Raw genomic sequence first — 24,442 nt, forward strand, 5'->3', positions numbered from 1 at the left:
GTTACTGATATTTCTTTTGTTCCTTCTTTAAGGTGGGCTGAGAAAGAGCTGCATATGATGAAGCTGTTCTTCGATAACCTGCAACACTACATACAGGAAGTCCGTGAACACCGGCACAAGTTTGCACTGTGAGTCTGTTGCAGTATTTAATTTATAATGGTGTTGGTAAACCTTCCATTTACCTTAAGTCACTTGGACCTCCTCTGAAGCTGCTGTTTGCGGTGTTATTGCAGGTACAGCCACAGTGCAGAAGTTCAGGTCCGTCTGCAGTTTCTGACCTGCGTCTTCTCCACACTGGGATCTCCAGACCACTTCAGTAAGATTCACCTTAATTTATTTTTTCAGTGAGCTACACATAGGTTAAATTGGGCTGGAGCGCACTGGAGCTCAGGTCCACCTCCTTAGGTCCACACCAAACCCCACCAGACCTCAGCTCCCTCTCTCTCAGTGTAAAACAACCCTCTACTATTTCTGTTATTCTATTTCATCTCCTGATAAACCAAATAAACTATGAACTACACAAGGGCTCCCCCTCCTCACAAAAGCCAATTTAACCACTGGAACTGCATAATTTCTCCATTTACAAATCATCTAAACCGTGTTCGCAAGCCAAATATTTGCTCACACACTGAAAAGAAAATACAGGAGGTGTTATAGTAACCGTTAAAAGGACTGTTGGTAAGGTTGGCAGTACACAGACAGAAGAAACTTATTATTCCTGTTGATATTCAGTTTTAAATGTATTCATTTTATGAGGTTCCTCTGTGGCTCATTTGGTAGAGCACATCCCCTAACTTTAAAGTTTTACTTTCAAATTTAGGTGAGGTTACTTGTAGAACTTGTTATGGTAGTAAAACAGGATATCTACAGGTCTTAAGCAATTGATTATTAATTGACAGTATTTTCTTCAAAAATGCATTGGAAGGTCTGCCTTTAGCAGTGAGGTTAGTGTTTAGTATGATGTTTGGCTCTTAGGCGACATCTGTAAAGACATCTAAAAGTTAAAGTAGTGAAAGGCTATAGTATAGATACAACAGTGCATTACTTACCTGCATAAATTAGTACTCATTAATTCATTACTTCTTGAAAATGCTTTGAAAAGAAACTGTTTATCAAAAAAGGTCCTAGGTTTCCTGTTGAAACCTGGAGAGACCCTGTAAACACCCAGTATTTCTTTCTAAGATGTTAGATGTTTCAAGTCTCAGCACAGTGATTTTTATAAAGTAGGAGGAGAAACTGAAAGCAGTGACTTCCTGAGGTGTTAAAAATGTTGCATAAAGAGTTTTAAGCTCCAGGAGCTGGAAGCAGGAGAGGAAGACGGCATGCACACTCTAGTCAAAAGACAAAATATAAAGATAGATGACCTGACACTGTTTCATGCTGGTTTTGGAAAGTGAAGAGGCTTCTTTAAGCTTCTTTGCTGAGTGACAAAGTCGAGCGGTAGAATCAAATCTGTCATTCATACATCGAACTCCCTACTTTCTCTGAGTCTCGGTGGAGCGATGCTAAAATAGAGTTCATTATGCAATGGGAGCTGCCTGCAAAGAACAAGGACCTGCTGTGTGTGCATGAGAAAGAATGACAACATGGAGGTGACACAGTGCAACAGATTTAAAGGCTCACCTCCTAAAATGCAGTCTGTAAAAAAAAAGTTAAAAAAAAAAAAGGCAGTGAAGAGTCTAAACTGTGGGTTGGCAGCTAATGGTAAGCTTAATTCCTTGTTTTATCAGGGATTTAATAAAAGATTCCCCTTTAACCTCAAAGAAAACCAGTCAAACAATTCTTATTCTTAATGTTTTGTACTTTTTGTTTTGTTTTGTTCTGTCCACAGTTTCTGTGTAGTCTGTGGCTCTTGGTCCTTTTTTTTTTTTTTTTTTTTTTTTTTTTACAAAATCTTATGAATTTGCAAGTAAATATTTAAAGAACAGAAATTAACTTTTGGCACATTTAGGCTTTAAACATTCGCTTTCACAGTCAGAGCGAATATTAGTGAAAGTTAACAGGTGAATTGTGTTTAATGTGGTTCAGATTATCACAGGAATTTACATCAGTGGAATAGCTTTATTCTCATTGTAACAAGCACAATGAAATTTAAAAGTGCCATCCAGTCTGTACATCATATATAAAACCTATCAACATAAAAATCAGCTAAAACGAGTAGGTACATGTGGAAAAAATGCTAATATTTGTATTAAACATTCAAATCTGATTTGACTGGGAAACTTCAGAATTGGACCAGCCCTGGTAAAATGCTCACAGCAATACAGTCAGGACCACTACTGAAATACTGCAGGAAAAGTCGAGAACTGAAGCATAACAGAATGTCAACTCTACTGTTCTTGAAAATGTAGAACTCGACACCCAACCTGTCTCTTGGAGAGGGTTTCAGAAAATAAAGCTAGTTATGAAAGATGAGGGGGAAACACTTGGTGACTAGTCTGTGATATATGAAGTAAAGGTTCTGTGAATGTTTTCTTCTGTTAGGATTGAGTCTGGAGCAGGTGGACATCCTGTGGCACTGCCTTGTGGAGGACGCCGAGTGCTATGATGATGCTCTGCACTGGTTCCTCAATCAGGTCCGAAGCAAGGACCAACACGCTATGGGCATGGAGACGTACAAACACCTGTTTCTGGAGAAGGTATGAGCAGTGGCATAGAAGTTTCCAAAAATGTAAGGGTTTCTATGAGATAGGGCTGGGCTGATTTGTGGAATGGTAAACAATGCTTTAATTAACGTTCTGCTGCAGGATTTTCTGTACTGCTGAGATTGGACTCTTGTTTTCAATAATACTTTTCCACTGGAGAACTCAGAAAAAATTTGATACTCGAGCTGCAGAGATAACAATAACCTTTGAACTAGGGGTGTGCAATATGACGATATTAGCTGGTGAAGGATTAGAACGTATGGATGATCTGACAAGCAGAGAGATTGTGAAATTGGGGGGGGGGGGGGGGGGTTATATGTGGGCGCGTTTTGTGCTGCATGTACCCCTCACTGAGTATGCGCAGTGAAAGTGAAACTTAAAATGGCAGGGCAAGTCTATCATAACTCAAGAGTTGTCCCCCACCCGCGTCGGCCGTACTTGACTCTGTGGACATCTGCGCGCATCAACCTGTTTTAAATGTGAAATTGGTATGCTCGACTATGAAACTACAAACGTGTGCGTATGTGCGGAGTCTGCACTGCTCGCAGTGCACACACAGAATGCCGACGTGAGTCCTCCACGTCCTCCACATACAGGTTCGTCGCGTTATACTCTTAGAGTAATGTTATGTCAACATGTTCAATCAGCTGAAGAGACAGCATCCCAAACAGTATGAGAGCCAAACTGAACTAGAAGACCAGCCACACCACAGCCTAAACCTAACCCAAACAGTTTGAGAGCCAAACTGAACTAGAAGACCAGCCACACCACAGCCAGAGGCAAAAGGTAGAGTTAAACAAAAGCAAACAACTTTAACACAAGCATTTAGTAAAGGCACTCTATGAGAAGAGTAGCGAGTACGTTCCACATTGATCTTTTTTTGGAGTGCCTGGATTATTATTCTTCTCATTTTGGACTTCTTCCTCCATCCCAGACCACCCAATACACTGATTACCAGTTGAAAAACCAGAGCTACCAGCCACCTGTTCTGTAAACCTGGAGGATTATTTGAAACCGGCATTTCTTAATTGATATTTTGTTCTGCTTTTTTTTTTTTTTTACTTTTTATGCTTATTGAAAACTACCTCAAAAACCAAGTGCAGTTTAGTTTTTATCTTCAAGAGTGCACTTAAATCAGAGTGTTGTTTACATTTTAGTAGGTTTATGTTCTTGGCACATGTTGGCAAAATTGCACAAATTAAATGGATTTTGTCCAGAACAATTTCCATTCCAAGGTTCTTTGGGCTAAATATTTTTTTAGGGCTATGTTTTACACAAAGAAATTGTTTGGTTGCACTGTTCAGAAACTTGCAAATTAGTCTCAAAGATCAGTGTAAAGAATCGTGATAAAATAGAGATCATGATTTTATTTTTTTTAAATCATGATATGATATTTTAACCATATCGCCCACCCCTACTTTGAACTTTTCAACATGGTGGAGGGCAACGAGGGATTGAGAATGATAAACAATGCTTTTATCAAAGTTCTGTTGCAGGATTTCCTGTAGCACTGAGATTGGACTAGGAGTTGAAATAGTCTGATAATTAGAGCTATGTACTCAAATGGATTTGTCTGTGTCTGTCATACTTTGTTCAGATGCCCCAGCTAAAGCCAGAAACCATCAGTATGACAGGACTGAACCTTTTTCAACATCTTTGCAACCTGGCCCGGCTTGCCACCAGCGCTCTGGACAATGCCTCTAGCTGTGAGGTCAGAGAACTTGACAAAATACTTCTACAGTAAAGTATTTAATGAGGATATTTCGGTGTTGACGCGTGTCTGACCCATTGACAGTTCAGACACGCTGGATAAGATGCTGAATCATTTCATGTTTAGTTGAATTAGGGTAAACACAAAGTTAACTTAGTGTCTGGTTTGTCTCCAGCTGTGTGGGATGGACCAGCTGTGGGGAATTGCTCTGAGGGCTCAGTCTGCTGATATCAGCCGTGCTGCCATCCAGTACATCAACTCCTACTACATCAACGGTCAGTTCACTGCTACTTATACCCACCTGTATTCATAAGGTTTATACTTTTTAATTACCTTGAGTACTTATCCTGCCTTCACATGCTGTGGGAACTGTGGTAAATACTAGTTACAAACTTGAAAATTGCACATGAACGCCTCCTCATGTCCTACTTTCCACTGGAGAACTGGGAAAAAAATTTGATACATGAGCTGCTGAGATTAAAATGACCTTTGAGCTTTTCAACATGGTGGAGAGCAACAAGGGATTCATCATGATTCATGCTTTTACTAATGTTTTGCTGCTGTTAAATGATGATTTTGCACGTTTATAGCGTACACAATTTGCAGAAATGAAGTTCCAAAATGTTGTAGCAGATGAATTAACATCCACAACTGTTTTACCCAAGTAGCAGGTCATGATAAATTGTGTGTCAGCCATTTTTCATTTTAATACGACAACAGAAGCACTTGAACACAACGCACTCATAGTTTCGAATTCACGTGTGCAAAACGATCATGTTCCCAACAGCATGTGAAGACAAGATTAACACAGAAAACAGAATAAAATGTATGCAAAGGTTCACTATAGTGGATTGTTCTATTTTGTTGTAATGGGGATGTGTTGTTACATGTAGCTGGTAAAACAGGCCTGGAGAAGGAGCAAGAGTTCATCAGGAAGTGTATGGAGAGTCTGCTGATGGCTTCGGCCAACCTGGAGAAGGATGCTCACTCTAGTCTGACCAGCATCGAGAGGGGGCTGCTCATGCTCAAAACACACCTGGAGGCCTTCAGACGCAGGTACAACTACACCGGAAATGTGCGGACATGCAGGATTTTCTCCCATACTTAGGTGCTTTTTGGGATCAGGAGGTTTGAACCTATTTAGAGGATATTCTAATTTGCTTTCATATTGTTGTCATCCATTATTCGTACCATCTATGTGAAAGAACACAGGTAGCACTAATGGCTCTTATCATAAATTAATTTCACCTAATAACATGTATGAAAATATTATGTGTATTACCATAACTTGCTACCTTTTGGAACAACTGTTTTTTTATTTGAGAAAACATTCTTACCAACAGTGATGACAGTTTTTATACTCCCGCCCATTATGATTGATTTTGTAATTTCAGTAATCTCATGGCATAATTTGTTATGATGTAAGGTTTGATTAGTGATTGCCAGGTCATTCCTGTTTCCAGTTTATATCTATTTGTGATCCTTGATATTTGTCTTAGATCTCTTTCTTTTCTTTTTCATAATCACTCTGATGTACATCAGACACACATAAATTCGAGTCAAGATGCTCAAAACGCTTTAGTGCAGCACCTTAGCCCATCCACGGTAGAGAAAACCCAGGACATGCACTGTGTACAGAGGATGTACTGTATTAATATGTTACTGATGCCATGTTTCTGTCAGGTTTGCTTACCACCTGCGACAGTGGCAGATTGAAGGGACGGGGATCAGCAGCCACCTGAAGGCTTTGAGTGACAAACAGTCTCTACCACTGAGGATTGTCTGCCAGCCTGCCGGTCTGCCTGATAAGGTAAATGTTTGGTGTTTCTATGTGTTCTGATTATCCACACTGAAAAAAAAAGTCTGTGTGGCCTTAGTCATTTGGTATCTGATTGTAGAGGAAATTGAATCTGCTCATTCTTAATAAAAACATTGTGTAACTCTAACTCTGACGCTGTAACTGGACAGATAACCATCAGTCAATCAAATTTTTTTATATAGTACCACATCATACCAAAAGTTGGTAAGCTGGTCGAAACCAGACTCTTAAGCCGATTCACAGAAACCCAACAGAATCCTCCAGGAGCAAACACTTGGTGACAGTGGCGAAGAAAAATTTCCTTTTGACAGGCAGAAACTTGGAGCAGACACTGACTCTAGAGGATGGACATCTGCCTTGACCAGTTGGGGTTAAATAGAGAGGGTTAAAGGAAGAGGGAGAGAGATTAGGGGATGGGGGAAGGGAGGAAATAGGGGGAGACACATGGATGCACAGCAAACTGAACTACAACTGTTAAACTAGAACAGCTGGTGCTAGTATAACTACCAATAACTAGAACAAATATCCATAACTGTTAATACTACTACTCCAAATACAAGTAGTAACAGTGGATATACTACTACTGCTGCTATTAGTACCAAACTAAAAGGCTAATAACCTAAAAGACAGATTTGTTAAACAGAATTAATGTGAATGATTGTCAGTATCTCAGTCTTATGGGTTCGTATGTCACTGCTTTTTGTGCAGATGACCATTGAGATGTATCCCAGTGACCAGGTTGCAGACCTGCGAGCTGAAGTGACCCACTGGTATGAGAACCTGCAGAAGGAGCAGATGAACCAGCAGGCTCAGCTACAGGAGTTTGGCCAGAGCAGCCGACAGCCAGGAGACTTTCCGGGTCAGCCCCCACGAATCCTTCATAGTTTTAATGTCAATTTCAAAACGCACATCTTCTGATCTGTATGGTGCTTTGGTTCTGAATGTGAACTCTGTTTTGTTTCCTGTAGGTGGTCTGATGGGACCAGTCAGAATGATCTCCTCTGGCCATGAACTAACCACAGACTACGATGAGAAGACTCTGCATGAGCTGGGCTTCAAAGACATGCAGGTGACTTAACTAAAGATGAATACAACAGCACTACTTAGATGATTAATTATTCCAAACAGATATAAAAACACATGCAAACTTTCCATTGAAGTTTCAATATTTATTGACTCGAATATATACATTGGGTATCAGTGACAATAGAGCCTTTCTATTTGGTTATTTCATATTTTAATAATATGGTGTGTATTTTGGTGTATTGGTTTTTGTTTTGGAAGGTAAGGAAATCAAACTATAAGTCAAGCCCGATGTTGTCTGACACATTAAAAAATTGGCCCTGTCTCCTCAACACACTTTGTTTGATTTTCTTTATTTTTCTAGCACTGATATGAAATTGAATTTCTCAGGTGAATCAAGTATATCTGTACAGTTAGACATGTATCTGATTATTAGAACAATGCTATTGGATTTGTATTCAGTATTGGTATTAGAACTGAAAAAGATGAATTGGCGCATCTGTGTTTGTAAATCAAATATTTCGGCCAAATGAAAAAAAATGTAGAATTCAAAAACACTATTCTACTGCCGCTAGAAGCTGTCATTATTTTTACAGTTTTATGACAAAAATCAGTCAATCTTCAACAATTTGTGAAGTTAGTCTCTGCAATGAAAAAAAAAAATTGTAGTTGCTGTCATAGCCACATGTGATCAAATCATGTGACTAACCACAGATGTTGTACACACAAATTGCATTAAAGTTTTTGCTTGTTAGCTGTCACTAAGTCCTGGTTGTTTGGTCCCAGATGGTGTTTGTGTCACTGGGGGCTCCTCGACGTGAGAGGAAGGGCGAAGGAGTCCAGCTGCCAGCGTCCTGTTTGCCTCCTCCTCAGAAGGAACACATTCCCATGCTGCTGCTCCTCCAGGAGCCACACCTCACCACACTCTTTGACCTGCTGGAGATGCTGGCCTGCTTCAAACCACCGGGCCCCAACACAGAGAAGGTCCATGAGAGCCCTGAGGTGGGTGTGGGCGACAGTGACGTTCAGGCTGTGTGATCAGTCCATATTCAGATGAACCTTATTAAAGATCTCATATGTGTGTATGTCTGCATCTAGAGCACACGCTGTGAGGAGCTTCACCTTCATGCAGAGAATCTGTCTCGTCGGGTTTGGGAACTGCTGATGCTGCTTCCTACATGTCCCAAGATGCTCCAGGCCTTTCAAAACATCTCAGATGACACGGTTTGTAACATGTTAACAAATATTATGAGTAATTATTTTGCACTGGTCAGTTTTATGAAGGACTTGAACCGATCACATAAAACAGTCAGATAAATGTCAGAGATGAGGCTTCTTTCTACAACTTAATTAGTTAATTTAATAGTTACAATGCACAACAATGGACAACACTGCAAGACATAGACTTGACAAAGTTGATGAAATTTGCTAATATACAAACAAAAATATTAAAGTTTATAATGTTCCACTATAAATATACAACACATACACACATGTTCTGTACATATCAAGTGCACACAAGTTTTCAGGCTTTCCATACTTGTATACATATACAGAAGTATGCTGAATAGCTGGATTACTTTTTCTTTATGTGTAGAACGGGGAGGGTCTCTGCTGGAAGGAGCTGCTCCGGATTAAAAGCCCCCACAAGCTGCTATATGCTCTGGAGATCATTGAAGCTTTGGGCAAACCCAACCGACGCATCCACAGAGAGTCCACTGTAAGACATGCATGAACCTTATCTTGTAACACATATACCTTTTGATGTTGTTTTTACTGTCAGCCACACTTGCCGAGGGTATTGTCATCAGGTCATTGTCTGTCTGTTCGTCTGTCTGTCCGTCTGTCTGTCTGTCTGTCTGTCTGTCTGTCTGTCTGTCTGTCTGTCCATATGTGCAAAAACTTTGGTGTGCACTGATAAGTCAGGCCACTCGGTGGCAGTAGTGCAACTGATAAGTCAAGCCGAGGGTTAACATGCATTTTAATGTTGTATTATTTATATTAGATGGATATTTTTACATCCAAATGGTTTTAAGAGTCGTTGAGGACTTCAACAATAGTTTCAGGGCAGCAAATGGCTCTGCTAATGTCTGAGAGGTACTGGCTGGGCTTGACTTGTCTGTTTGTATGTCACATTATGTATTTTATGCTTCTAGGGCAGCTACAGTGATCTGTACCCAGATTCTGACGACTCCAGTGAGGATCAGATTGAAAACAGCAAGAATTCTTGGAGCTGCAAGGTACAATACAGTATTAATGCCATTAATTAAGTTTTTTTTTTAGTACCACTAACAAGAACAGCCATGCATACAAGGAGGAGTTATTTTATTATTTTGTGATAACAGCTCATTTTTTCACTTTTATGGGTTTATTTTTGTCATTATCTGAGAAAACACAAAGCTGGTGATATGAGTGTTCATTTCTGTCTCTGACACAATGTTATTTGTGTCTGTGTCAGACCACAAGTCAGCTGTTACAGTAAAGTAATACAAGGTTGATTATGTTATGATGCAATGAAATAATTAAAACATATGATAATACTATTAAGTAGTACAATCACAAGTAGCAGTCAAACTGGGCCTCAATGCTTCAGCTCAAAATAATCCGGTTTCTGTTTCGTTTCTGAAATGTCTCGTGTTGATAGATAAAAGTATTAAAAAATTATATCTAAATGTGTCTAATAATACCCTGTCACTGTGGTTTAAAGGAAAATTAAGTGTTTTTTGTTTCTTTTCTTCAGTTTGTCTCATCTGGAGGCCTTCAACTTCTCCTGGAGATTTTCAACTCGGGCATCCTGGAGCCCAAAGACCAGGAGTCCTGGACTGTGGTGAGACAGACCTGCTAAACCAGCAGAAACAGAGCATTGTACAATTCGTACACAAATAGCATTGTTGAGCTCCTTGTTTGACTGTTGCAGTGGCTGCTGGACTGTCTCGCCTGTCTGCTGAAGCTCATCTGTCAGTTCGCTGTGGACCCTGCAGACCTGGACCTGGCCTACCATGATGTCTTTTCCTGGTCTGGACTTGCTGACAGCCAACGGAAGAGGGCGTGGCCGGGCAAATCCCGTAAATCTACTGTAGATCATGGGAAGGGTCTTCACATCCCCCGGCTGACAGAGGTAAGTACCCAGCTCATGTTGAGTTGACAGATGGACTGAAAAACGGTCAACTGTGGTTGAATCGTATGTGTATGTCTTCATCTAGTTTGTCCTCTCACTTGTCTGCTGGTTCACAGGTGTTTCTCAGCCTGGTCCAAGGTACCTCTCTGATCCAGCGCTTGATCAACGTGGCCTATACATACGACAACCTTGCACACAGGTGAGGAAATACAACAGCTACAAAATAGTCTGTTCACATGTGATGTTGAAATAACTGAAATTTACATATTTTCTTGTTTTCTGCAGAGTTCTTAAGGCTCAGTCTGACCATCGCTCTCGACATGAAGGTAAGGATAAAGTTAAATTGTCAGTTTTTTAAATCTTTGACCGATAAGATTCCACCCATTGTATAAATTATACTGTAGTTTTATTTTTCTTGGGCACACAGCAGAACCACATTCATAAAACATTTGATTTACGTTTCATTTTTCATTATTCCTAAGTGTTTCTTGCTTTTCTTTGTGTTAAAGTGGGTTAAATTTATGATGTTATATGACCACATTTCAGTGGTGATCAGAAAAACGTGCACTCTGGTGTTGTTATTGTAGCAAATAAATGTTGGATCGACTTCAAGCATCCATCAGTAACAGACTTTTATGGATAGAATAATAGAAAAAATGCGTGGTAAAAATATCATGTTGACTATTTTAGATTTTCTTTTTGTCCTTGATACAATAGAATAGAATAGGCTTTATTTTCATTACGCAGGTTGTGCAATGAATTACAGATCAAGCACAAATTCAAGCATTAGGGCGGGGTATCATGGCCAGTTTACGTAATCTGTTCGATTTTGATTCATAAGGTTCTGAATTGATTAATCATGACTGGATTAGATTTGATCCAATATCGATTGAATTCAGTATTAACTCTTTAAGTGCCAGACAGTTAAGGGGCTAATAAGCCTTAAAAGTGCCACAGAATTTGGCCGTTTTTCAGTATTTCGCGTCGTTTTTATAATATTTGAAGAATCCTGCAGTAAACCGCTCGGTAACATCCGACCGATTGCTGATTAGATCCAAAACGCACCGGACGCAGCCGATTCATTATTGATCGTAATTTGCATAATTTATAATAATAATAATAATAATAATAATAATAATAGTAATAATAATAATAATAATAATAATCATCATCTTTATTTATATAGCACTTTTCATACATTAAAAACTGTAGCACAAAGTGCTTTACATATCAGTTTAAAAATCAGTACCACCCCCCACCCACACCCACCCACTCACCCGCACACACACACACACACACACACACACACACACACACACACACACACATATATACATGCAAACCCACAAGCTCACACATACTTAAGAAGACTGACTGAGCACGGGTAGACCAGAACAAAAATGTACAAGTAAAAGTAAAACATCAAGTTAGGAGGTGCTGTCTCAGAGAGCCATCCGCACCAGGATGCAGCCGCCGACCCCAGTGACCAGGCACCAGCAACACAGCCCCGCATCCCAACTAGTGGGAGAGGGCCAACTGGGACCCACCCACCAGAAAGGAGCGGACCCCAGTGAGAGAAGGCGCCACAGCCCCCGGAGTCCACAGCCGCCCCCCGGCATGGAGGGCTCCCTCTGATGAAACACCGGAGAATAAGAAACATTAAAAAGATATAAAAATATTATTCGGTCGCGTGACCTCAAATTCCCGTCTGCTTGGTCTCAAAAGGGGGACACAGAAAGAACGTCATCGAAATGTGAGAAAGAAATGGGGGTGGATGGTTTGTTTGTACACAAATATGGCGTGTTCTCCAAAGCCGATCTGATCGGCCCGTGGCACTTTACAGGTTGTTTTCGTAAAGCCGATGTAATCGGCCCATGGCACTGAAAGTGTTAATTGACTGATTCAGATTCATTTAGTGATACCAAAGTACAATTTTTAGTGGTAACCTGATTATTTGATGACCGCAGTCATGCAACACATCAATACTGGTATCAATATTGATATTAAAAAGGAAATAAATATGACATTTCAGCAGTAAATAGATTAATCTTCTTATCGGACTTCTTTGTCATCTTTATTCTGTTTTATGGCTGGTGGCTTCTAATCACTGGGGGGTGCTCCGTGATTGCAAATTAATGAAAAAACTGTTATTATTAAACAAAAAAAATCAGGAAAGAATGAAAAAGAAAAACTAAACATCAACTGTATCTTTGGTGTATAGTTGTTTTGGTTTGGTTGTTATGGCCTGTGTCATGGCAGTACCTCTGAACACAAAGACAGAACCATTAAGAAATGGTTTGAACAGTGTCGTGTTTCTAGCTCACACTCAAATCTTGCATCTCTCCCTATTAATCAAATCGTAAAGTGGATTAAAAGTGACAAGAAGTGGAAGAATTTTACCAGATTGTTTGATGTTTGTGCAGTTTGACAGAAATGCTTTTGTTTCCTCCAGTTACTCACTACTCCATGTGGCTGCTGGTGAGCTGGGCCCACTGCTCCTCCACCGTGAAGTCTAGTCTGGCTGACAGTGACCACCTCCATGACTGGCTGAAGAAACTCACCCTGCTGGTGCCAGAGGTAAACCAGTACAGGGCCTCATACCTTTTAAATAAACAAACGACTGACGGTTGGAAGTTGATAGTATTTTAATTTCATATCATGTAGTAATTCACTTGCACACATGGACAGTCCTCTTTAATCAGAAAAAGCAGTTGATAAACCCAGACTAATATTCATCTGCTGTTTTTGGTGACATGCAACTCAGACATGCAAAAGCATAGAGCACAGGGGTGTCAAACTCATTTAGTTCAGGGGCCACATTCAGCCCAATGTAATCTCAAGCAGGATACACCAGTAAAATAGTAGGCATAATAACCTATAAATAATAATCTGAATTTTCTCTTTGTTTTAGTTTAAAAAAAGTAAAATTGCATAATGAAAATGTGAATAACTGGTCCAACCATGTCCAACATGAATTTTATTTATTTTTTTAAAAGGGAAATTTCAACAATAGTCTCATGTTATTATTAACACAACTTACAGATCACAGTGGATATGCAAATGGACAAAAAATTTTGAAACAGGCAAAATATTCCTAAAATTGCATGTGTTTTTCTTGGGGCATTTCAGGTTGTTCACATTTCATTTCATTTTCATGTTTCCATAATGTAGTTTTACTTTTTTCACATTAAACAAAGAAGAAAATTTGAACTTGTCATTATTTATAGGTTATTATAGTATTAATATAATGGTCCATCCCATTTGATATCACATTGGTCTGTATGTGGCCCCTTTAACTAAAACACCCTTGAATATTAATATCTTTAGTGTAACTTCTGCACTTTGCAAATTCATCTCATGGGCTTGATTGGACCCTTTAATGTTTGACACCCCTGATATAATATATATCAAAATTAAAAAGAAAACAATTGACATGAAAGTATGTACTCCATTTGAATATCATTTGGTTTTATTTTGGTAGGTGGCGTAACAAAATAAAATCCTGATCTTAGCATAAAAGACAACCAGGCTGTATATTTCAAAGCTATATTTCAAACAGGCTACATCGACATTATCTTGAGTGTGATGTCTTATATTTATGTTGCTTTTGTCGTCTCTTTCAGCCGGCAGTGAGACACGAGGCATGTAACGGCCTCTACAAGCTGTCTCTGTCAGGTTTGGAGGGAGGAGAGTCCATCAACAGGTCCTTCCTGCTGCTTGCTGCCTCCACGCTGCTCAAGTTCCTGTCGGATGCTCAGGCCCTCAAACCACTCAGGGTGGGTTTTAGACACATAAAGACACACAGTACAACCAACACAGGGAGGTGTTGTGCAGGCTACACTCTGTGTCAGTAGTCCTCAGCGACAATGATCTGACTCAATTTGAGCTTTGCTACAGAGAATGCAGTTTGTTTCTGTCAGACATGGTCCCTCAACTGGGATTAATGCTCGAGACACTGGGACACCAAAGAAACAATCAGTCACACAGCACATAAAATACATCTGTTACCACAGCAACAATAACATACTTCATGTCTTCAGTATTGTTTCTATCTTTAAACTTGAAGAAATCAGGCAAATGATAAGTATTCCAGTGAGATTTTATAGATTTTGATGGTTTAAAACATTTTTATTTCAGTGGTTCCCAAACTTTCAGTTCAAGACCCAAAACACAAATTTGGTCTCCTCTGAAAGGCTGTAGCTTTAAATTTTTATTCATTGTTACCCAGTCAGCAAAGATACCAATAACTGAACATACAAACAAGTGTGTCCATCCACTTTACTGGTTTTACTGCTGAATCAATGTTGTAGAAGATGATGGTGTTTACATGTTTACTACGAAGCATCTGAACATCCAAATGGGTCATATCTGATGACCATGAAAAGATGACAAACTGCATTTTACATCAATTATTTACATGTATTGATAGGATTAGTGGATCAACAGGTATTAAACATAGTACATCAGTGGAGGATTTTGGTCACCGGTGGGTGTTTGGGTCTTTATGGGTTAAAACTGTTTGCTCTAGTAGATGTATATTTATAAGGGGATGAGAAGGCCTATGTTCAGGGGTTGAGAAGCCCTATGTTCAGGGGTTAACGGTAAAATCTGACTGTCGTGAATCTGCAGGTGGAGGACTATGAAGAGGAGCCTCTGCTGAGGACAGGCTGTAAGGAATACTTTTGGCTGCTCTGTAAACTTATCGATAACATCCACGTCAAAGACGCCAGCCAGGTAGGATCATGTGAATGCTGATCAGTTACTGTAACTGTGTTTTTATTGAACTGCTGCTAGTATTGGTCTGTTTGAACTCACAGAAGGTCTCTCCCTCTCTGTCGCTGGCCGGCCCGATGCAGACCACCCTGCTGGACCTGGACGCTCTCGCCCGACACCTTGCCGACTGCATCAGGAGGTCAGTGAACAGCCGAAGTTACAGCTTAACACTTACTTAATACTAAATAAGAGACTGTACTCACTGATCATAGGTTAGCTCACCGGCCAAAAAAACCCCGAGCTGTTGTGAAGGCGCTGTGTCCAGTGTCGTCTTCGTTAGCAATTTCTTCAAACATCTTCCCCGATTAACCTACTGGTCGGTTTCATTTAAAATTTTATATATAGCTTCCTTGGGACAATGTCTACAAAGTTTGTTCACAGTTTTGAGAAATTTTGATTTTTGATGAATTTTTGAAATGTAAAAAATTTACTTTTACTTATAATGGGCCATATTTTAAGAGATTTGGGCGATTGAGCTTCTGCATCAAAACCACAGGACCCTAACATAGTGGCAGAACCTGACAACCTCACAAATTCAAGTTGCCATTGATTCTTGATAGAACATACTGATGAGATACAGGGACATTGGTCCTATTTTTTTGTGTTTGGAAGGATTGGCTGTTCATTTTAGTTTCTTGATTTGACTCAAGTTTTATTTAATTTGCCCTTGTTGCTACATTTTATATTGTGAATATAAAGTTTGTCATGTGTTGATCAGACATGTCCAAAAATTCTCCAGCTAATCAAAGACCAACCAAACAATCCACCATATAAAAAAATATCATATTTTACGGAGCAGTTGAATTGAATTCCTTCATGTTGTATTTGAGTTTGTAATAGGCTATCTAATCACCCGTCACAAAGATATTTAAACCGCAAAATGCTAAAGAAAATAAATACACTGACATTTCAGGGGCTGAAAGGATTTTACTTCATTCAGCCTCCTTCATGAATAGCAAATATTCAGTTTCGTTTTATTTGTATAGCTGATTATCAAAAAATTTGAGATTCACCTCAGAGGGCTTTACACCGTGTACAACACTCTGTTGGAGTGACAACAAACTCCAAGAAAAACATTTTCCAGCTTTGTTTTGGATAAAGCATCAGATACAGTTTTAACACTTTCAGTGCCATGGGCCGATTAAATCGGCTTTACGAAAACAACCTGTAAAGTGCCACGGGCCGATCAGATCGGCTTTGGAGAACACGCCATATTTGTGTACAAACAAACCATCCACCCCCATTTCTTTCTCACATTTCGATGACGTTCTTTCTGTGTCCCCCTTTTGAGACCAAGCAGACGGGAATTTGAGGTTACGCGACCGAATAATATTTTTATATCTTTTTAATGTTTCTTATTCTCCGGTGTTTCATCAGAGGGAGCCCTCCATGCCGGGGGGCGGCTGTGGACTCCGGGGGCTGTGGCGCCTTCTCTCATTGGGGTCCGCTCCTTTCTGGTGGGTGGGGGTCCCAGTTGGCCCTCTCCCACTAGTTGGGATGCAGGGCTGTGTTGCTGGTGCCTGGTCGCCGGGGTCGGCGGCTGCCTCCTGGTGCGGATGGCTCCCTGAGACAGCGCCTCCTAAATTGATGTTTTACTTTTACTTGTACATTTTTGTTCTGGTCTACCCGTGCTCAGTCAGTCTTCTTAAGTATGTGTGAGCTTGTGGGTTTGCATGTATATGTGTGTGTGTGTGTGCGGGTGAGTGGGTGGGTGTGGGTGGGGGGCGGTACTGATTTTTAAACTGATATGTAAAGCACTTTGTGCTACAGTTTTTAATGTATGAAAAGTGCTATATAAATAAAGATTATTATTATTATTATTATTATTAGAAATTATGCAAATTACGATCAATAATGAATCGGCTGCGTCCGGTGCGTTTTGAATCTAATCAGCAATCGGTCGGATGTTACCGAGCGGTTTCCTGCAGGATTCTTCAAATATTATAAAAACGACGCGAAATACTGAAAAACGGCCAAATTCTGTGGCACTTTTAAGGCTTATTAGCCCCTTAACTGTCTGGCACTTAAAGAGTTAAACAAGAGCCAAGATTAAAAAAACAAGTGCATCAAGAATTCTCAGAACACAGAAGTTAGTTAAAAACTGTATTAAATAGTCAAATACCAACTGAAATGAGATCAAGTAGGCTTTGTTTCTCACTGAATTTTCATTGTTGTTGATTTTCCACGTTGTCCTAGTAAAACAATCAAGAATGAAGATGATCCAAAGTGGAATAGTTCAGTGGTAACAAATCATATTTGATGTTTTTCATTCTTTCATCCCACCCTTTTCAGCTTCAGCAGATTAAGGTTTTGTATGTAATTCAAATGCACACAAGTCAGTTCCCTTCAAAATTCGTAATACTACTCATGCAATTTCTAACTAAAGACCTCAAACTGTAGATAAAACCTAATAGTAATAATTCTAATTTACCTGGAATATATTTCTTGCACAGCTCTACTTTTGGTAAAGCTCTGAATTGGAAAAGATCTTTATTAAGATGCTTCTGTCATTCATGAAGAGGGTGTTTCAAAATCTACTGGTAAATGCGCTCATAACTACAAGTGAATCTTAAAACTTCCAACCTAACCTCACTGTGTCTGTTCCAGCCGTGAGATCCTGGACCAGCAGGACGGGACCATCGAGGATGACGGACTAACTGGACTCCTTCGTCTCGCCACCAGCGTCCTCAAACACAAGCCTCCCTTCAAGTTCTCCCGCGAGGGGCAGGAGTTCTTACGGGATGTACACAACCTCCTCTTCCTCCTCCCCAGCCTGGCTGACCGCGCTCAGCCCAAGTGCAAGTCCCACGCTGCCCGAGCCGCCGCTTACGACCTGCTGGTAGAGACGGTGAAGGGCTCCGTGGAGAACTACCGACTGCTCCACAACTGGGTCATGTCACAGCACATGCAGGGTGAGGATGCCACATCCTTTATGTCCAAACTGATAAATAGATGAAGTACTTCTCCTGATATCACTGAGGCACAATGCGGAAAGCTGGAACATACAACATAGCTGGGTTTTATTTGGCATAGTAACCAGCTCTGTATATTATCTATTTCTTAACAGTCAAATTTGCAGTGTTTAAAAAAAGCAAAAACAATGCAATTAAATTAAAGCTGTGTCTGTCTTATGGAAGACCAAGTACAATACAAAACTTCAAACCACTACTCAAAACTCACCTGTTCAACCTTGCATTTTCTTGAGGCCCTTTGTCCTCTTTGTTCTTTTTATTTTGTTTGTTTGTGAAGCGTCTTTGAGTGTCCAAAAAGTGCTACATAAGTGTGATGTATTATTATTATTATTATTGTTATTATTATTATTATTATTATTATTAAGTGAACAAACAAAGAAAAAGGCTTAATTAACCCAGAACAATAAAATTAATATTTAAATAGGCTGGGTTAAATCAAAGTAAAGGAATAAAGTCTCTAAATGAAGCTGCGTGTACCTTTAGTCAGAAAACTTCATACAGGAGGCTAAAACTAGGGATTTACACTTTTTATCCAAATCCTGAATGAGCTCAAATGTGCAAAAAAACAGAACCATTTATTAATTTGAGGTTGTGAGATTTGGAGGATCTAATTGCACAAATAGAATATAATAATGTTTTCATTACCATATAAATTACCAGAAAATAAGATTAAAAAAAAAAAAAAATTTTTAGCTATGAATGAGGTTTTCCAATTTATAGCTGGCAGCATCCAGTGTAAAAATTAATTCCTTTTACAGACTATGTTTGAGAGTCAGCCAGAATATATATCCCCTTAAAATAGAAAATTCCAGGAAGAGACAAAATACACATGCCAGCCCATCATATTTCTAGGGGCCACCATCCGGATGGGGGAGGGTATTCACGTGGGTACAATCTGTAATATTGCTGTGAGATAACACTAAATCCCATAAAATGCATGCACTTGACATGCATTTTATGACAAGCTAGTTTTAGCTTGTTCGTCTGTGTAGTAAAGCTTAGTATAAACTACTGGAGACTAGACCGAAACATGTTACCTGGTGCTTTAGCGATGCTCAAAGGGGTTTTTTTCTTTTTTTTTTTTTTTTTTTTTTTTCAGTATGTTTATTCAGAGTTCAATGTCAATGCCAAAAAAGTAGAAGTAATTTAGGAGGTGAAATTAACCACATATAAAAACAAGACAATTTAAAAAAGTACCACAGCATATAGTTAATTACATAATAAAAACTAGAAAAGCAATTGGAGAGTGCAGACCTCTGCCAAGGCAGATCAGCCCCCCCCCCCCATCACCACCAGAATTTAATCATTTGTTCCTTGTGCCAGTATCAACATTTCCTGAAATTTTCATCTAAATCCATCTATAGCTTTTTGAGTTATCTTGCACATGGACAGACAGACAAACCAATGCCTGCAAAAACATAACCTCCTTGGTGGAGGTAACAATACATCCTTTTTAGGATAAGCCTGTGTTCACATATGGTTTTTAATGGTTGAAGCTATGCCACATGTATACTTGTAAAGGTCAGAGAAGGCATCGTATTCACTGCACATCCCATAAACACTATTCAGCATTCATCTGCAGAGGCTACATAGAAGGGCTCTGACACTGGTGCAACTAAAAGAGGGACAAAACCAACATCTAATATTCGTTACAAAATCTTAAATGATTTATAAATGGCCTCAAATACTTGGACATCTTTCTAGTTTGTTCTGAATCTATATGATGGTTTTTTTTTCAGTGGTAAACACAAAATCCTAATGGGTTGAGTTTTAATAAATTTCCAACAACTGTGGAACTCTAGACTGATCCTTAAATATCAGACGTAATAAAAAATGTCCTCATGCCACTATCTCTTTTTATTTATACAGGGACAGTGTGCTATACGTATATTGTACCAGAAATGGCTAAAAGCTCATTTTCATCTGCAGTCCCTGGAACGGAGGGTCAGGTGACATCACAACGGAAAACCTTACATGTTAAGATAAATGTATCACAATAAAATACTATACAAAAGGCCATAATATCAAACAACAATTACTCTCCCCACACCAGCAATATGAGTCAACACCAGCCTCCAACAGGAAACCACTGTTAACCATCTATTAAGTCAAACAATTAATCAATAAAACACATTTGCCGCAGACACTCGTTACCACCGCTGACCATGTTCAGAGTCTGGGTTCATCCTTTAGATAATTTTTCAAACGAAAAGAGCTGTATCTTTGACACTGCTGCAGTTAGACATAACTACAGGCTTAATCTGCTCTGTTAAACCCCTCTGTTTTTACATGTTCATCGCAGCCTCTCACGCTCCTTATAAGTGGGACTACTGGCCCCATGACGACGTCCGCGCAGAGTGTCGCTTTGTCGGCCTGACTAACCTGGGCGCCACATGCTATCTGGCCTCTACCATCCAACAGCTCTACATGATCCCCGAGGCCCGCCAGGCCGTCTTCACTGCCAAGGTCAGTACGTATTTAAGAGAAGAAAACCCCTGACGGTTTCAGGAATTCAGAGGTTGGATTCTCATCACTGAGTCCATTTACACACACACTAAAACTCCGATCATTATCCAGTTTCTGTTATTGAGATTATTCAACTGATCACGTAAACGGCATAATTATATATAATATAAGTATATATAATAGTCTTTATCAGATAACAGCAGTAATCTGATTATGACAAATTAGATTAACACACCAGGATTTCTCCCCAATACACCGATGTCTTTGTGTATGTGTACTCGTTATTTTTCGATTATCACATTTCTTAAGTGCATGAAAATGTGTCAGATCAGATTATTACAATTATGTGATTACCCCCAGCTATTGGATTTTCATGGTCATGTAAATGGGTTCATTGTTTCTGTGTGTGCAGTACGCTGAGGATATCAAACACAAAACAACACTACTAGAGCTGCAGAAGATGTTCACATACCTCATGGTGAGTTTTATATTTATTCTTCTCATTTTCATAAGTTAATTAACTGAATCCATTTCATATACTAGAATTGAATTCAGCGTCGTGGACAGTATGGGTTCTTAATTATTTTTTTGGTGTGATAAATTTCTTTATTAAATCTGTCCATTTGCAGTAACAGCTAGCAATGAAAAAAAACAGCAAAGGTGTTTCATGTGGTGCATTATTAAGTAAAATAAACCACTACTGTTGCAATGACCAAACACATCACAATTAATATTTTACAGCAAACACACATGTTGAATTTTGAATTTTTGTGATTAAGAACAGACGTGGGCGACACGGTGGTGCAGTAGTTAGCACTCGTGCCTCACAGCAAGAAGGTCCTTCGATTCCAACACCAGTCGACGGGGGGTGGGACCTTTCTGTGTGGAGTTTGCATGTTCTCCCCGTGTCTGTGTGGGTTCTCTCCGGGGACTCCGGCTTCCTCCCACCATCCAAAGACATGCACTAATTAATCTAAATTGCCCATAGCTGTGAATGTGAGAGTGATTGTTTGTCTCTATATGTCAGCCCTGCGATGAACTGGCGAAATGTCCAGGGTGTACCCTGCCTTCGCCCCTGTGTAGCTGGGATAGGCTCCAAGTGACCCCCATGACCCTAGTGAGGATAAAGCGGGTTCAGAAAACGAATGAATGAATGAAGAACAGACGTGCCCATCTCACCTTGCACATGTTAAAGCAAAATCAGACAGCTCTACTGTCAGGTTAAGGTCAGGAGGAGAAAAAAAAAGAACCGGTCTTACATTTTTTCTTTACACTGATCTGTTTCAGGAGAGTGAGAGGAAAGCGTATAACCCACGGCCTTTCTGTAAAACCTACACCATGGACAAACAGCCTCTGAACACCGGAGAGCAGAAGGACATGACCGAGTTCTTCACAGACCTCATCACAAAAATCGAGGAGATGTCTCAGGACCTGGTAAAAAAAAAAAAAAAAAAAAATCTGTTTGTCTTTATACATGAAAAAATGATGAATAAACAACATGAAATAATGAAGTAACTGCATCACATCACAATATTATCTGTTATATTCATGTGAAAATATTACTTATATGCAGAAACAGAACATTTATGAAAACTATCCCGCTAGTGTTTGTGAATGTAAATTGATTTGATGCAAACGTTTTAGATATCTAGAAAAAGATAAGATATGACTTTATTGATCCCACTGTGGGGAAATTTCACAATTAGTAAAATATGGACAGGAAAATAGGAAATTTGGTAATTATAAAAATATTCATATGAATATAGAATTAAAATTAAATATTATTTACATATTTACATTGTGGTTGCACATGCACATGGTGTGGTGGTGGGGGGTCACTGAGAACTGTTGTATAGTCTGATGGCTGTGAGGGGGAATGACCTGTGGTGTCCATCCTTGTACTGGGAATGTAAAAGTCTGGTGTTGAAGGAGCTACTTGGGGCCTCTACAGTGTGATGCAGAGAGTGGGAGGGGCTGTCCATGATGGATGTCAGCTTGGCCAACATCATTCTTTCCACCACCTCCTCGATGGAGTCCAGTGGACAGCTCTTAACAGTTCTAAATGTTAGGAATTGATGACTATATGACTTTTTTTCCCCCTTGTTGCTTTCAAAAATATTTCTATAAACAGAATTGTCAGTGAGGATATGTGTTGATAACAAAAATACCATTCACCAAAACCAGGCCAGGATTGTTTAAAGAAATGTTAAATAAGAGCTTTGTGAATTAATTTAAAATTGAAAGATATTTCAATTTAAAACAGAGGTCAAAGCATCATTTTGTTGTGTTTTTTTTCCCCACCAGAAAAACACAGTAAAGACTCTGTTTGGAGGCGTCATCACCAACAATGTGGTTTCTCTGGTGAGTTGTTAGAGATTAATCAGACATGTTTTTTTTTTTTTCATAGCCACGTTTTATGAAAATTGACAATGAAAAGAACCCCCGTGGCAGAGGAAATATAGAAAAACAAGAATTTTAATCAGCTTTTGCATTGCACTTCATTCTGGAGACATCACATTTTTAAACAGATGAATCACTCTTAACCTTTTCACCCTGTTACTGCTGCATATGCAGCATAAAGTCAAATCCACCACAATTCAGGTATGTTTTTGATCAGCAGTGACTGACTGTTTGTCTGCTCTTCAGTTAAACATATAGTGTAATTGTTACATTTGGTTCTAAAAATGTAAACCACACATTTCCCATTTGTATAGATATGTGTTATCGTTTGTTTTAATAGCTTTAATAAGCTTGTACTTATTCTTTCCTGCAGGATTGCGACCACGTCAGTCAGACTGCAGAGGAGTTTTACACCGTCAGATGTCAAGTAGCAGACATGAAGAACATCTATGTGAGTAAACAGTTGACAGTTTCCAGGAACTTGGTGAGGTGTACCTAAATATTTGCCTCACATTTAAACGACACATATGTATAGAGATTACATGCAATAGTATATTAATAAAGGATTTTAACTTTCCGATATTTGGATAAGTATATTATTAATTTAATTTATAAAAAGTCAAAATATTTTTCACAATTTGTATTAGGTCAGAATTCAAAAGTTGTTCATTTTTTCCACAATTTTTAAAATTCTGACCCAGCCACTAAAATCAGCACATTGTAAATAATAGAAAATTATTACAATAGCATCCTTCTCTGAAGTGAGTAAAAAAACTGCGCCAGACAGGACATATGCCAGGCTGCAAAAATAAAAATTCTAAATGATAACATTTATATGTTGTATATTGGAAAAAGCAAAACAAAACATATTTTTTACATCAAAAAAATTGGTATGTTCATATTATAAACATGGCATTTAAAGGTTAGAAATATAACAGTTATTGAGTGTTTGGTATTTTTGTTTATGGCTCAAGTTGATGAAATACAAATAAAAGGTTTAAAAAGTTAAAAACAAACTATGAAAGACATTTTGACATTACTACAGCACTGCGCAGATTATGCACTTTGTATGGTTAAGAAGGACCTATCTGAGCGGTATGTCAGAGGATTAATATAACAAAATATTCATATAATATAAAAGATGTACAGTAGTTTATGATTACAGTGCAAACTTTCAATCACAGGTTCAAGAAGTATTTTATAGATATATATATTTTTTAAACTATTTTAACTGTGCTTTCTCTCCAGGAATCTCTTGATGAAGTGACCATTAAAGACACTTTGGAGGGCGACAACATGTACACCTGCTCCCAGTGTGGCAAGAAGGTCCGCGCAGAGAAAAGGTCAGAAAGTGTTACTAAATAATTTTGATAAAGACACACTCAAAAAAAGTTTTCTTGAAATTAAACTGGCTAAATGTTTTTTTTTTTTACCGAATACATCTAAATGCCTCATAACTGTCTCTTGAAAATATAGTGATTTGATGTAGTTTTGCTGCTGTTACTTCATCAATAA

At 39.0% G+C, this 24,442-nt stretch overlaps 1 protein-coding gene across 3 annotated transcripts in view; it reads left to right on the top strand.

Moving 5' to 3' along the window:
* The window catches only part of usp34 (ubiquitin specific peptidase 34), an 87,899-nt gene that overhangs the window by 35,893 nt on the left and 27,564 nt on the right, over positions 1–24,442 (top strand). Inside the window, exons 19-46 of one of the 3 annotated variants that reach the window (XM_030132401.1) lie at positions 33–128; positions 234–316; positions 2,485–2,639; positions 4,243–4,356; positions 4,532–4,631; positions 5,250–5,412; positions 6,040–6,166; positions 6,884–7,034; positions 7,144–7,244; positions 7,985–8,200; positions 8,297–8,422; positions 8,796–8,918; positions 9,355–9,438; positions 9,939–10,025; positions 10,116–10,316; positions 10,433–10,515; positions 10,602–10,642; positions 12,769–12,893; positions 13,940–14,092; positions 14,946–15,050; positions 15,134–15,228; positions 17,697–18,001; positions 20,364–20,527; positions 20,940–21,005; positions 21,815–21,961; positions 22,832–22,888; positions 23,301–23,378; positions 24,176–24,270. In XM_030132401.1, coding sequence (XP_029988261.1) covers positions 33–128; positions 234–316; positions 2,485–2,639; positions 4,243–4,356; positions 4,532–4,631; positions 5,250–5,412; positions 6,040–6,166; positions 6,884–7,034; positions 7,144–7,244; positions 7,985–8,200; positions 8,297–8,422; positions 8,796–8,918; positions 9,355–9,438; positions 9,939–10,025; positions 10,116–10,316; positions 10,433–10,515; positions 10,602–10,642; positions 12,769–12,893; positions 13,940–14,092; positions 14,946–15,050; positions 15,134–15,228; positions 17,697–18,001; positions 20,364–20,527; positions 20,940–21,005; positions 21,815–21,961; positions 22,832–22,888; positions 23,301–23,378; positions 24,176–24,270 — 3,441 coding nt within the window. The remainder of the gene's footprint in view (positions 1–32; positions 129–233; positions 317–2,484; positions 2,640–4,242; positions 4,357–4,531; positions 4,632–5,249; positions 5,413–6,039; positions 6,167–6,883; positions 7,035–7,143; positions 7,245–7,984; positions 8,201–8,296; positions 8,423–8,795; positions 8,919–9,354; positions 9,439–9,938; positions 10,026–10,115; positions 10,317–10,432; positions 10,516–10,601; positions 10,643–12,768; positions 12,894–13,939; positions 14,093–14,945; positions 15,051–15,133; positions 15,229–17,696; positions 18,002–20,363; positions 20,528–20,939; positions 21,006–21,814; positions 21,962–22,831; positions 22,889–23,300; positions 23,379–24,175; positions 24,271–24,442) is intronic. The other 2 variants (XM_030132409.1, XM_030132421.1) reach the window with 2 other exon arrangements.

This window comes from Sphaeramia orbicularis, chromosome 1 (genome assembly GCF_902148855.1).
Source record: "Sphaeramia orbicularis chromosome 1, fSphaOr1.1, whole genome shotgun sequence".
NCBI classification, from domain to species: Eukaryota; Metazoa; Chordata; class Actinopteri; order Kurtiformes; family Apogonidae; genus Sphaeramia; species Sphaeramia orbicularis.